The 13,592-nt window shown below is 37.8% G+C and overlaps 1 protein-coding gene across 3 annotated transcripts in view; it reads right to left on the bottom strand.

Annotated features, from left to right (window-relative positions):
• Positions 1 to 6,758: 6,758 nt before the first annotated feature.
• The window catches only part of nat16 (N-acetyltransferase 16 (putative)), a 29,668-nt gene continuing 22,834 nt past the window's right edge, over positions 6,759 to 13,592 (bottom strand). For all 3 annotated transcript variants that reach the window (XM_023346327.1, XM_005800045.2, XM_023346328.1), the window contains 4 exons: positions 10,221 to 10,446; positions 8,392 to 8,616; positions 7,958 to 8,292; positions 6,759 to 7,086 (listed from right to left, as the gene is read on the bottom strand). In XM_023346327.1, the coding sequence (XP_023202095.1) occupies positions 6,858 to 7,086; positions 7,958 to 8,292; positions 8,392 to 8,616; positions 10,221 to 10,436 (1,005 nt within the window). In that variant the 5' untranslated portion in view covers positions 10,437 to 10,446 and the 3' untranslated portion in view covers positions 6,759 to 6,857. The remainder of the gene's footprint in view (positions 7,087 to 7,957; positions 8,293 to 8,391; positions 8,617 to 10,220; positions 10,447 to 13,592) is intronic.

Raw genomic sequence — 13,592 nt, 5'->3', positions numbered from 1 at the left:
AAGCAAAAGTGGAACTTACAAATATACAACATTTCCATTTATTTGGCCCACCCATTTTTTTTAGGCTTGGCAGAAAAGATTTTTGCTCCATCAATGAGTAAAATATCAATATGCCATGAAATTCTCAAACCAAGGACAAAGATTTAAACACAACTACACCACTGTTTTGGTGTCACGCTAATGTAGCAGGGCTTGAAAGGCTGTTCGCAATGCATTGTGGGCCGGACATGCGACGTTCATGTAACAATTCTTGGTTGCATCACTGAGGTAGATACAGTTAGAGATTATAATGAGATTAAATTGTAATAATTTTCCCAATATCCATAATCTTTGACAAGGTTTATTTTTAAACAGTGACTGAAAAATCCACTGGTTCCGATACAAGCCTTGGAATGCTGAACCACTGCTGAGGGACTATTCTACTGACGGGAGTGTTTGCAGGATCAGGTAACGTTTAGAAAGTCTTCCCAACTTCTGATCACTACAATTAGTCACAAGTTACAGGATTTCAAAACTTGGTGGCAGAAGAGATAGTTAAATTTTGGCTTGATGATAACATGATGTGGATTATAATTATATTGAAACACTACAATAATAAATTTGTCACATCAAATGAATAAATTTAAATACATAAATCACCACCTACAATACCTCTTTGAAGAATTTGAACTAATATGAGTTACAACAACATTTCATTTCCCTTTGGGATCTCATTTTTTCCTTAGACCCGCCCAAAAAGCAATCCCTGCCAACGCCACTGAGCGATACACAACTTTCACATTTTTTATGAAAAATTTCTGCTGAGTCCGATGTGATTTAAGTCTGTTTCTTGAAGTTCTCAGGTTTGCCAAAGAACATCAGTGAACTGGCGGCATTATGAAGTCCGAGGAACTGTAACTGAAGTGAAAAGTGGTTCTACAAAGTGTTTGGTCAAAGGGGCTGAATATATTATACTTCCTTCTTTCCTTTTCATGCCACTTCCCAATCATGTTTGGTCTTCTCCTTCAATTCCAATTGAAAAATGAGGTATTAACTCAATTTAAACGTGACAAACTATAAAAATGTTCAAGGGTCATGGGTACGTTAGCAAAGCATCTGTCTGTCAAAACGATCCCTGCCGTTACTGTCACCAAGGCAACGACTAGATGAAGCTTGAAAGAGACTAGGTGTAGAAAATGGGACAGCCTTGTCTGTTTTTGTAACAGTCCTAACTAGGCTGTCATTGGCTCAAAGTGATCGGTGCATAAATAACGGTGTGCTACGTCACAGAGGACGGCACACAGGAGGGGCACAACGCTGTCCAGAAACCCCGTTTAGATTCTGAACGTGGTCTTGGTGAAGAATCGAGGAATCCTGACCCCGTTGGAAGTGGGGTATTTAGCATCCACACCCACCCTCCCCCACAAACAAACTGGTGCCCTGAGCATTGTGTACAAAACTCTGGTAATGAAAATATTTGTAAAATATATATAGCTTTCTCTTGAGTAATAACCGATTGAATAATCAATCATAATATGTATAATTTGTGATATAAGTGGTAAAAAAAGAATCCAAATTGATATTTGTAACTAGATTGAAAAGTGTAAAGATGTTACTAAGCCATACAAAACTCTTACCACGTGCATTAACTATGAATATTAAATATTTAATGCAAAAAAAATTAATAAATAAAGTATATGCTTGGTGTCTGACACCTTCCTTTACTGGGAAAATATTCTTCCAAAATCCGAGAACAAATATTTTAAATTATAACATCTTAATGTTTCCACTCAAAAGTCAGATCTCACGTCCCAAAACCATCTGGCTTGCAAAAACGAATGGCTTCTCCACGGAGCCATTTTTCCGTACATGTTGAGTGTCTCATGTACAAATACCTTCTGCATTTTGTTCATTTCTGGTCCTTTACTCAGATTGTGTCTGTTAGCAGGATTAAACATGATGCTGTGTCCTTTATGGCCGCAGGTGGTTTTTTTTCTGCTCTCTTGTTGAAGAAAAAAAAAACCTGTACAATCTCACTGGACTTTATTGAATAATTGTGACATTTTTGTGTTCTTTGAAATATGCTGGTTTTATTCGGAGTTCATCCCAGATTATGGGAAACTAACCGAATTGAACGAGAACTGTAAACTGTAAACACGTACACCATTCTTAAAAACATGCATGTACACGCCGACATGTAAACCGAGTAAAGATATTTGTTCTGTTGGTATAAGTTGGTATGATCCTATTTACGCCTCCCCACAGAGTGCAGTACCTCTGGTCTGACCTGTCGGGAAAACGAGATGTTTTGATGAGTCAAGCCAGCTCAGGGTTGGAAGAACAGAGTGATGGAGTTGAGGGAACTATCTTACTGTTTAACCCGTATGTTTATCAATTGACAAACTTTCTCCACATTCATAGCTGTCACAGTGTGTGACACAAACCTGTGTCTTCTGGAATGTGTAGTTGAATAGACAAGAATCCACTCACTGAACAGCTGTGATTATATCTACATCTATTGGTTGGGCTAAGTGTGCGGCTACGGCTTCCTGAGATAAGTATCCTGTATTTTGACTAACATACATGTATCTTTTAAAACCACGATGAAACATCACATGTATGAAACTGACCCCAGAAATGATTTTAAGCTGATCACTGAAGATGTACAGAGCCCCACAATGATGGCTTTCTAAAACTTGAGATGTTTTGTTTTTAAAAAAAAATAGTTTAAAACCCATTTTAAATGAATATCTGTAAGCTCATTGGTCCAACGGTGCCCTTCGCCCGGATGGCAGAACGTGACCGCTGAATGGTTTAGGAATCACCACATGTGACTTGATCGGTTTTAAGATCGGCATCAAAAAAGAAAAGAATTCACACAGACATGCAGATAGATTTGCTAATTTGCTTTATTTAACCAGAACGAAATAAATTTTTATGGGATGTGAGAGTGTCGTAGATCAGTAAAAGGTAGTTTGTCTAAGCGTCTTCGGCAGTGATGTAAAAGGAGGCAGAGCACAATTAGGAATTGTTTTAGTCACGAGGGTAACTAAGCGACAGAAACTGCTTTATCAGAACATTTGCCAGTCACACCTGCAGAAGGAACTTGAACAATCTACCAAGGTGACTTTAATAGGGAAATGTGTGATGAAAGGGAGACATGATGGTGGTCCTGTTACATTTCACATGTTGAACGTCTGAACAAATACTGTCAAATCACTACAGAGATATATGCTGTCTCCTTGTTTTTATTTCTCTTCCATTGCTGGTGAAACAACATGTAAAATAATGTTTTAATGTTTTAAGAATCAATTTGCAGATACTTCTTGTTTTGACTCAAAGAAATAAAGTTAAATACAATGTGAATACAGTGCATGGAGCTGATAAAATGGGTGTGAGCTTCATGAGTCCAAACCAAACAACACACTCCATGTTACCTCCGTTGGTAACCTGAATAATGGCAGCTATATGTCTTCAAAAAAACAACAACCAATGTATTCAGCAAATTTTCAAAAATAGTAACTACGATGAACTATGTACTTACAGAGCTTATTTAAGATGGGTTTTTAGAAATATCAAACAATTTTAAAAACTTTGAATAGTCCCCTTTTAAAATTGCAAAAAAACAACTGACATGCTAAAAAAAAACATTTAAATAGCAGGACAAGGCACACACCTTCATCACTCTGTCCTTCCACCTCAAAGCTGACCTGACTCCTAAAACCGCCCACAGTGGCTTCTAATGGCAACTGTGCAGAACAAATACGTTTCCCTTCTCCTAAAACACTGCACATGTTGGCCAGTGTTTTGATTAAAAATAGATTTATTAGAAGTGTAAGTAAATGGCTGCAGGAAAAGAGAGGCGATGTTCACACCTAATAATTTGCTGTCTTTCTCTGCCTGGACTGATCAGAGTTCTTTTTTTAACTGTGAACTTGTTCAACCTCTAAAGGAGCAGTATTATGTGTTTTCTATAGGCACACAGTAACTGTCACTATCACTTATTATAAAACTACTGTATACATCAAACATGACTCGAGAGAAATTTGACTTTGTAATTTAGCCTCTTGTAACTGGGCCTCTGCCTTTTTAAGACGTTCCTGCTCTTTCCCACACTTTGCCTCCAGCGCGTCAACATTACGCTGTGAAGCGTTCGCAAACGTTCATCAGACGACTGAACTGAGAAATAGTTCATATAATGAGCTGAACAGATGTGTTTGCTAATTGCTGCTGCTAGTTTGAAGGAGCAGAGTGCACTGTAATGCAGAAACTACATCTCTGGAGAGGAGCTGTGCGTGAAAGGCGGCCTTTGGTTCCCCCAGGCGTCTTAAAAACCTGAACGGTTGCCATGGGAAGTTCAAGGATCTCTCAAACATTCATGAAAGAATCAAAGCAACGTTTTTGATGAGGGAATGACACCGCGCCATGACGTAATGCTCAAGAAGTCGATTTAGACATCAACGCCTTTAAATCAAACCACTATGTTGCCCTTCAGCTGTAATCAACAGGCTTCCTGTCTGTCTGCAGTGCTGCAGTTTGTAGAGAAGTACAGACAGATAAGCCTGAGAAAAATGCATTTTAAAAAGCCTTCATTGCAATCCTTAATGATACATAGAATGGGAAGAGATACAAAGGTTTTCATTCAGTCTCTCGTGTTTTGAAACAGTGGCGATTAAACCTGGCAATGTAAATTTTATCATGATCACGTTAACCAGTTGAAGAGCCTGACCTACTTAAATCTCAGCCGAGAGCACTGGGTAAAAAAAAAAAATGGTGCAAGAATCGGTATGACACCAGAATCCTGGCTGTCACCAGATCAGGAAGACGCTGGATTTTAAGTTGATGTAAAAATCCGTCCTAACTCGGGAGCTGCTAAACAGAGCAAAGCTGCGGTGGCTTTATGTTATGTTTTATTTACATGTAAAACACAAAGAGCAGAGCGTCCAAAACAGGTACTTTGTACCAGCGTCATTGCTTAATGAGGTAAAACATGAGATTTTACCTCCGTCAGTGCTAAACGTTTCAGAACGGTTTGGTTGCGCGTTTGGGATCAAATTCCTGTCGAACACCCAGACGTGTGTTCAGCTGCGGCTGTACATGAGAGGCTGCTTGCACTTATGGAAGGAAGTCTACTGTTAAACTTACTGCAAGTAAAGAAAAAAAAAACTAATAAACAGGACAACACTAATAAAGTAATAGTACCACTCTAGTATCGATCCAGAACTAATATTAATGCCTGTATCGGTAATGTTGATCCATAGAGGACAAACATGAGAGTGCACATCTGTGGAGCTTTCTGACAAACAGCAGAATGCATTTGTGCAAGAGGCACTAGAGTCAGTGTGAGAGCAGAGTTCTCAGTGGGAGCAGTTCAATATTGGAGTGAAAACGAGAAATCTTAAATCACAACAATAAAACATACACTTCTTAAGAATATGTATATTTCATGTGTTGGTGTGTGTGTGTGTGTGTGTGTATGTGTGATGGGGTGCGCAGCCTGATGTCATTTAACAGAAGCGCAGTGTTTTCCTTTGCCGTGATCCGACCGACTGCTCAGAGTCTGCGTGCGTTTAGCCGCAGACTCTGGAAGGACACACGTTGGGATTATTGGATTAGGTTTTTTTAATCCCTCTTTTTATCGCCTGTTAAATATAATATTCTTTCTTTACAAGTGAGAATATTAACTGGAGGCTCATCAAAACTAGTAACAGAATAAACAAACACTTTTAAACTTTCCGTCCGCGTTGTGTTGCCGGACAGAGGAGGACCAGCTGCAGTGCAGCAGGCCAAACTGAATTTAGAACATAAATAAAGCTGGATCGGAGTACTTTTTTTTTTTTTTTTTTTTTAAGATTAACTAGCACAACACTGTACCAATGAAGTGACTCTTTTACATTAGATTTGTTACATACATATTTTACAGTCAAAAACTTGAAAAAAGGGGAAGAAGCATCTGGCCCCAAGTGAAATTTATAAATGGTTTCTACTTGTAGAGCATTTTGTCAAGTTCAGAAGACCCCCAAACCTGTCAGGTATTTATATCAGAGCATATTAACATAATTTTAATGCACATTTAAACTGATATTCCTAACCCTAGTTATTGTTGCGACTACAGGAATGAAGGGAATCTGTAATTCTTATTTGATCATGAACTATCCCTTCTCATAATTCAACACCTCCATTGTTTTTGTTAAAGTGCCTTTAAACTTGTGCAGACTTAGTAACCCCAACTCAGCCTTTAAACATATATAAAGTTTCAGTTTTTACAGAAAGAGCAGAAGAAGAAGAAGGTTTGAAAATGAGGTAAAGGGATTGTTATCTCTTCAAAAATAAAAGAACACTTGTACTATTTCTAGAATGCATTATTGCTACCAGCGAAACAAATCTTTCCATTCCTCTTAACCCTTTAAAACAAACGGGATGTACAAAATTGAGCTAACATCAAGTACACTAATAAGCTAAGAAGGTTATGATTTTTGTCTTACACTAGATTTACTATTTAGTTGTTTTTTTGTCTCAAACATACTGACACAATGAAAATGTCAATTTTCCTCATATTTAGCACTAGAAGTCTCTAACTTTGCATGCATTGAACTTTATGCAAGGTTCCGTTCAGAACAACCCTGCCAAAAATATTTGTGCTATTGACCTGCAGGAAACTCTTTTGACTATGCAGCATTAATGACCCCCTAAGTGTTCACTTTCCATTGAATAAAATATATCAGCATGTATGTTTGTTAAAATATACTTTTTTATCTTAGTATCTTTCTGTCCAAAAAAAATGTTTTTTTAATTTTTTTATTTTAGTGTATTTGAATTCTATTTTTCTTTCTTTCTTTCTTCCTTTCTTCCGTCTTTACCTCGTTTAACTTCTTCTGCTAGATCAGATCTGACTCCACCACACATTGCTCAGTGTACTCTTTCACCAAATCTACATTTAAAGTGTTCTGACAGAAATCAGTCATGGGCCTCCAAAGACCAGGCTCCAGGAATATCTGGCACATCACATGACCCTTCAGGTGGTTTGTGTGGCGCTGAAGGTGGCGCAGGAACTGCTGCTGAGCCAAACTCAGGTCTTTACCAAACATGTCAATGTTCAGGTAATACCTGTGTCAGAAGAAAAGAATACATTTACTTATTGATAAATATATATATATATATATATATACAGTACAGACCAAAAGTTTGGACTCACCTTCTAATTCAATGGGTTTTCTTTATTTTCATGACTATTTATAAGGCAATAAATCCCACTTATTAACCTGACAGGACAGGTTGACCTATGAAGTGAAAACCATTTCAGGTGACGACCTCTTGAAGCTCATCAAGAAAATGCAGAGTGTGTGCAAAGCAGTAATCACAGCAAAAGGTTGCTACTTTGAAGAAACTAGAATATAAGGGCTATTTTCAGTTGTTTTACACTTTTTTGTTTAGTGCATATTTCCACATGTGTTATTCATAGTTTTGATGAATCTACAATGTCAATAGTCATGAAAATAAAGGAAACTCATTGAATTAGAAAGGTGTGTCCAAACTTTTGGTCTGTACTATGTATATATATATATATATCCACAGAATATACAAAACGGTGCTTGTTTATAATCCGTCTCTTTGGTAGATGTGCAGGAGGTTAATTTAATTCCATTAAACCTGCTTTCCTTATTATATGTGAGGTCTAAATCTGTTGCATTACAAGTACATCTAAAGTAAATTAATATAGTGAAAGCATTCCATATTTTCCATAACTTGTTTCAAAAAGTTATGTGTAAGACATACAAAGACAAATAGGAAGCGGTCTGAGAACCGGGGATCTAGGCAGTTTTAAATATGTAGTCAATGTTTTATTCTTTACCTAACTATGTCCATATTGAGCCGATGGAAATGTTGCGACAAATGTCCTCTAAAATAGTCGTAATTATGTGATGATTAATTTGAAGGACCTATTTAACTTGTTCTATGAAAAAATAAGAAAAGTTACCAATCATCTCCAATGGGCACCTTGAAAGGGAAGGTACAGAGGCTGGCCACAGTCGGACTGGACACATCATCCACCAGCCAGTCGATTTCCTTCTTCAGTAGGATTGCAACGTTGCTCGGTAGAAGCTTGAATGGCTGCCAGTCTTGAATGATGGTGGCGTTAGGAAGCACGTCGTGCATCAAGTCAGTGGTAAGGTAGAGCTGATGGATAGATGTTTGATCGAGAAGCACAGGAGGAGGACCGGGCTGCTGTGAAGAACGAATGCCGGCACTCGGAATAATTTCACGAAGTCGCAATTTGAGTTCTTCAGCTCTGAAACGCACCAGCAGAATGCCCTGTGGAGTACAGGGAATGCATTCATTTAATTCTTGAAACGGCTTACGGAGAGAGGAAGAGAACAAAAGTATTTCTAGGGCTTGCTTTCCCAATTGTACCTGCTTGGTGATGATGCGATACTTTTCAAAGTCCTTGGGCCCAAGCTGATCGTCACGAGTCAGGCGGGTCACTTTTACATCTGGATACTTGGATTTGACCAACTCGGAGCAGAAGCGCAGCAGAACTCCCGCTACGCCCTTCCCCCTTTCCTGAGGAGCGACACGGAGACCTTCCACAAGCATCGTCTCCCCGTCATCAATCACACACACTGATTCCAGAGCAATCTACCAAAGAATAAGAACAAGAAAAGAAAAAGTGACCAAAATGGCACAGTCTTCATTAAAACTCTAATCCTTTGTGTATAGTGACACACAAACATACATAAATGAAGCAATAAGAATAATTGAGCAAATATAAAGGTGTGTAAATGTAAATAGTATTGCACCTTCTCCAATTATTTTAGCTACAGTGCATCTAGACGTAGTGAAGACCACTCAAAGAAGTTCAGTGATGGGGTTTAAGTGAATATTTTAAAAGTGTTGAGCTGCTGGGACTTTCACACACAACCATCTCTAAGAATGGCATGGAAAAGAGACACAACAAAGGAGCACACCCGGACAAAAGGACGCTATGGACACAGCCTCACCAAAATTGAAAATGAACACATAAACTGTCAGGATGTTGGGTTGTTTCAGTTGGTTTTGGGTTTAGTTCATTTCTGTGTTCCTTAGTTCCTGTTCTTTAATAAGGTCAGCTGTGTGTCTGTCTAGTAATTCCTCAGTCACTCTAGTTTTAATATGTTTCTTAGCTCCAGGTATTCTTTAGGTTAATTTCCTAGTCTCTTGTGTGCTCTTGCTCGCCCCCTGTGCCATTTTCTCTCTCTCCTCAGTCTGCCCAGGTCTTTTGTTCCAGCATTCACCCTCCCAGTATTTAAATCCCTCTCCTGCTCACATTCCTTGCTGGTTCCTCCTGTCATGCTCCATTACTTCCCTGGCTTCCCCTATCTCCGTGTTGGCATTTTTGTTATGGATTACTTTTTGTTCTGCCCTTGCTTCCTGCATTTTCTTTCCCCATCTTTTCTTTATTAAGTCTTCATATTCACTTGCTGCCTATGTCTCTCTGCATTTGGGCCTATAGCATCTATAAATATCACATAACATACTGTATATGTTACAATAACAATTTTTTATGTTATATTTTGATGGTAAACTTTTGGCACAATCAACTAGAACACATTGAGCCATCCTCAATGCATCAGCAGTGCAGGCTGATGGTTGTGTCGAGGTGAGGATATTTTTCTTGCCACTCTAGGTTGGCCCAACAAACCAAATCCTAAGAAAAAAAACAATTATAGCAAAATCTAGACTTATTTCATATGACTGAGGTCAAGCTGTTCACAGGCTACAGCAAAACACACTGTAAAGAGAAACTGGAAGAAGAGTTGAAAGGAAATAAATAACATAAAAAAATATCTAAGAAAGATTTATCCAGAAGTTAACAAAACTTTATTACTCCAGAACTATCCCTTCAATCTCGCAATGTGTGGCTTCATAAAAAGTCAACATGAAATAAGTTAAAAGGTGAAACAGGCAGATGAACAGTTCCTATGGGTTGTTTCAGGTTTATTGTGCACCACATCCCCCAGATAACCAACAAAGCACCTTTGAGATATTTTGGAACTCAAGTTCCAGCACAAGTTTTACATCATGGATGTGCTACAAAAAAATATGCATAAAGAGGGTTTTTTTCTACCCCTAGTTGAAACCAAAGAATTAAGGCAATTCTGAAAGTAAAACATGATCAAACTCAGTATTAGCAAGGTGTTCTTAATAATGCGGCTGATGAATAGATATATTTGTATGAAGATGTGAGATAGTAGCAAACTCACCACTTTCCCCTCTTTGCGTGCCAGAATAACTGTGCGGTTGGATTCCTGGAGCCAGCTGGTGTATCTGGTGGGAAGGTAGTCCAGACCACCATAGATGTCCTTGCTCATTGCCATAATTTCATCAAAGTCCTCCTCAGTGGCAATAGCAAACTGAAGACCAGCTTGGGAGAGGGCCTCAGGAAGCTGAGGAATGGTCAGGTTGGTATCAATCTTCATCCTGCAGCAACTGATGAGATAAAAAGTGAGGGAAATGCATTTTTAAATATCACAGAGGAAGATCAGCAAAGACATCCTGCAGCTCTTACCTATGAGCAGTGATGTCAGTAACGTGTTACTGACGTCGGACCACTGCTTTCAATAACAATCTAACGAGTTGCTACTTCAAATCCAGTAGTCAGACTACAGTTACTTATCAAAACCACTTTGCGTTACTGTGCGTTACTATTTTCTTTTGTAACTTTATTTTATTTCCTCTACGCGTCTTGTCGAGTGATTGCCGTTTCTATGCGACAGCATCAGCAGCGACAGAAACGTAAACAATGGAGGGAAGAGGGAGATGCGCATTTTGTTGGTAGAAAAACAGGAACTGTTTTGAATTTCTGTCGCCAAGTCCGATTATTATAAGCGGCTTTGGGCTTGTTTTTTTCTAAAGTCTCTAGCAAATTTAATGAGTGGCGGGTTGCGCTTTTTGAGCTCGTTTTTGAAAGTGAAGTTGCTCATTTGGGCTTGGAAATAAGCAGAGACTCATCATAAATCCCAGAATTTGTCCGTCATTAAGGTAGTTTTACTCAGGCTCTCCCTGTCCATCATTTCCCAGATGATCCGTCCCGCTGTGTCTTTGTTAATGTCAAGTTAATATATTACCTGTGAATTACGTCGAGTTATCCAGAACATTGGAAACATCTAGACTAATATGAGCAGCGCAATAAACGTGAAAACAGCCACCAGTGAACGAGTCCGTAAAGTTGTGCAACTAAACTCCTTAGAGTTTTCCAGACAATAGTTCAACACACAAAAACATGCACAAATTACTAACATTTTTTTTGTACTGTTGTAACCATTAAACAATATCTCCTTCAGTTCAACCTTATAAGTGGAGACACATTGTTGATATTACCTTTATAAAATTACTTGCAATTAAGTATTAGCAAAGATCAATGTAATTTTCACAGGTGGCGGAGCGTTGTTGTTAGCAGCTGCTGAAAGTAACTAAAGTTACTTTTGATGTAACTTAGTTACTTTCCAAATCAAGTAATTAGTAATCTAAGTTACTTTTTCAAGGAGTAATCAGAAATCCGATTAAAGTTACTTTTTCAAAGTAACTATGCCATCACTGCCTATGAGTCATGAACTCATTTTTCTGAGCTTTACATGTTAAATTTTCTAGAAATAGTGAGCAATATTACTCATGGACCAGCTCTTTATTGCAAATATCTGTAGATCATAAAAGTGTAAATGTGAAAGTGATGCACAGATTTTAAAAAAATAAATAAATCATTAGGCGAACTTCTAGTGACAGTTCAATGTGGAGCTGGATCCTTCTCGAAGGCCGATGTGAAGAAATCAGTTTTTATTTCTGCAATTGCTTGACAGAAATGGCATCATTTTGTCCTCGGGTTCATGTCGTCTGCCTGTTCTTGTCACACTCTCCTGGACAAACTTTACGAGATCAGCATGGATAGTTTTGAGGAGCAACGGTTCGAAACTGTGAGTGTAGTGTTGAGGCCAGCAAACCTCTTAAAAGTCAATTAAAAGTTTGCAAACCTTCAAGCTAAGCCAAGCCCGATTTCTTTTCATCTTTTCCTGTCTAAAATAAATAAATGAGTCAAATGAGTGTAATAGTAAATGAAGTTTATTTAATTAAGGGCAGCATATAGGATACTGTTACAAGATAAAACAATCCAATGGTTGTTTTGTACAAAGGTTTTCAACAAAAGCTCATTTGTAAGCACAGTTCTCAGTTGGACTTTTTAAAAAATACAGCAAATATATATATATATATATATATATATATATATATATATATATATATATATATATATATATATATATATATATATATATATATATATATATAAAAGAACCAGATACTAACCAAGATAATGAAATGGGGTCTAAGACTACTAGTCAAAAGTTTTAGAATACAATTTTTTTTCCAGATTTTAATGCAGTTCAAAAATTGCAAGTTCAACAAATGGCTTGAAATGGTACAAAGCTAAGTGGTGAACTGCCAACTTAAAAAAAAGCAACAAAAAAAAACAAACAGTAAGATTACCCCAGACTGAAAATTAATGTTCATTTCAGGATTATGCAAAAAAGACCTTTCTCTGTGAACACAGGTTAACAATTTAAAGCTGATCTGCAGCAATTGAGATTGATCAAACCCTAAAAGCTGGTGCTACTAATTCCTAAAGGCCTTCCAGATTCTCTGGATTTCTTACAAGCCCCTGGGTTTGCCTAAAAGTAGCACTGGAGCACATTGTTCTGCCATACCCTTGTGAGAATCTGTTAAACTGTTTAGTACTGCAGTACAATACTGTACAATACTGGGAAAAAGACAATTAAAAAAGACGAGAGGCAGACCATCATGACACCTAAAAATGTAGGCGTCACAGAGATATTGCAAAGAAAGTCAAGGTGTCATTGAGTACAATTTCCTTTGCCATAAAAAGGTACATAAAATCTGGGACAAACTGACAGGAAAAGGTCTGGCAGACCCAAAGCCATGACAGTTTCAGAGGAGAGGTTTCTGAGTTAACAGAAGGCTCACAGGACAACAGCTCCAAACTCAGCTTAATAGTGTGTTTGAAGCTGCTTAACATTAAATTGTGTAACAAATGATTCTTCAAGCATCAGTAAATTGTTCCCAAGGATGAGTTGTTTTGACGTCCCCATCATGTCAAAGTGTCAGACCCAAAACATTTGACCCAAGAACTCCAGTTTAAAACAGTTTTACCTGATACTGATCAAATGTATGTAAACTTTTGAATTTGAGGAAAGTTAGAAAAAAAATTTCTGAAAAATGTTCTCACCACGTTTTCTGGTATTTAGCAAATATAAATAATTTAGGTAATTCTTACTAAGCTAAAACAAGAAACGTTTGGTGTGATTGAACTTCAGACAATGACAAAAACAAATTTGTCTTTTTAATTCACTGAATGCAAATATCTGGTTTCAACTGTAGATGTGAAGTTCTGCAAGAAAATGAAATCAGCATCTCCTAAAAACGTTCGGTAGAAGGCAGAATGAAGTGCTTCAGAAATTTCTTGGTAGATGTTGCGTTGACTGTGGACTTCAGAAAACACAGCAGGCCAACACCCACAATAATCACTGAGTGTGGAAACTGCAAACTTCAAAGTGGATTCTGTGCGT

This window comes from Xiphophorus maculatus, chromosome 14 (genome assembly GCF_002775205.1).
Source record: "Xiphophorus maculatus strain JP 163 A chromosome 14, X_maculatus-5.0-male, whole genome shotgun sequence".
NCBI classification, from domain to species: Eukaryota; Metazoa; Chordata; class Actinopteri; order Cyprinodontiformes; family Poeciliidae; genus Xiphophorus; species Xiphophorus maculatus.
This window is presented reverse-complemented; position numbering and strand designations above follow the sequence as displayed.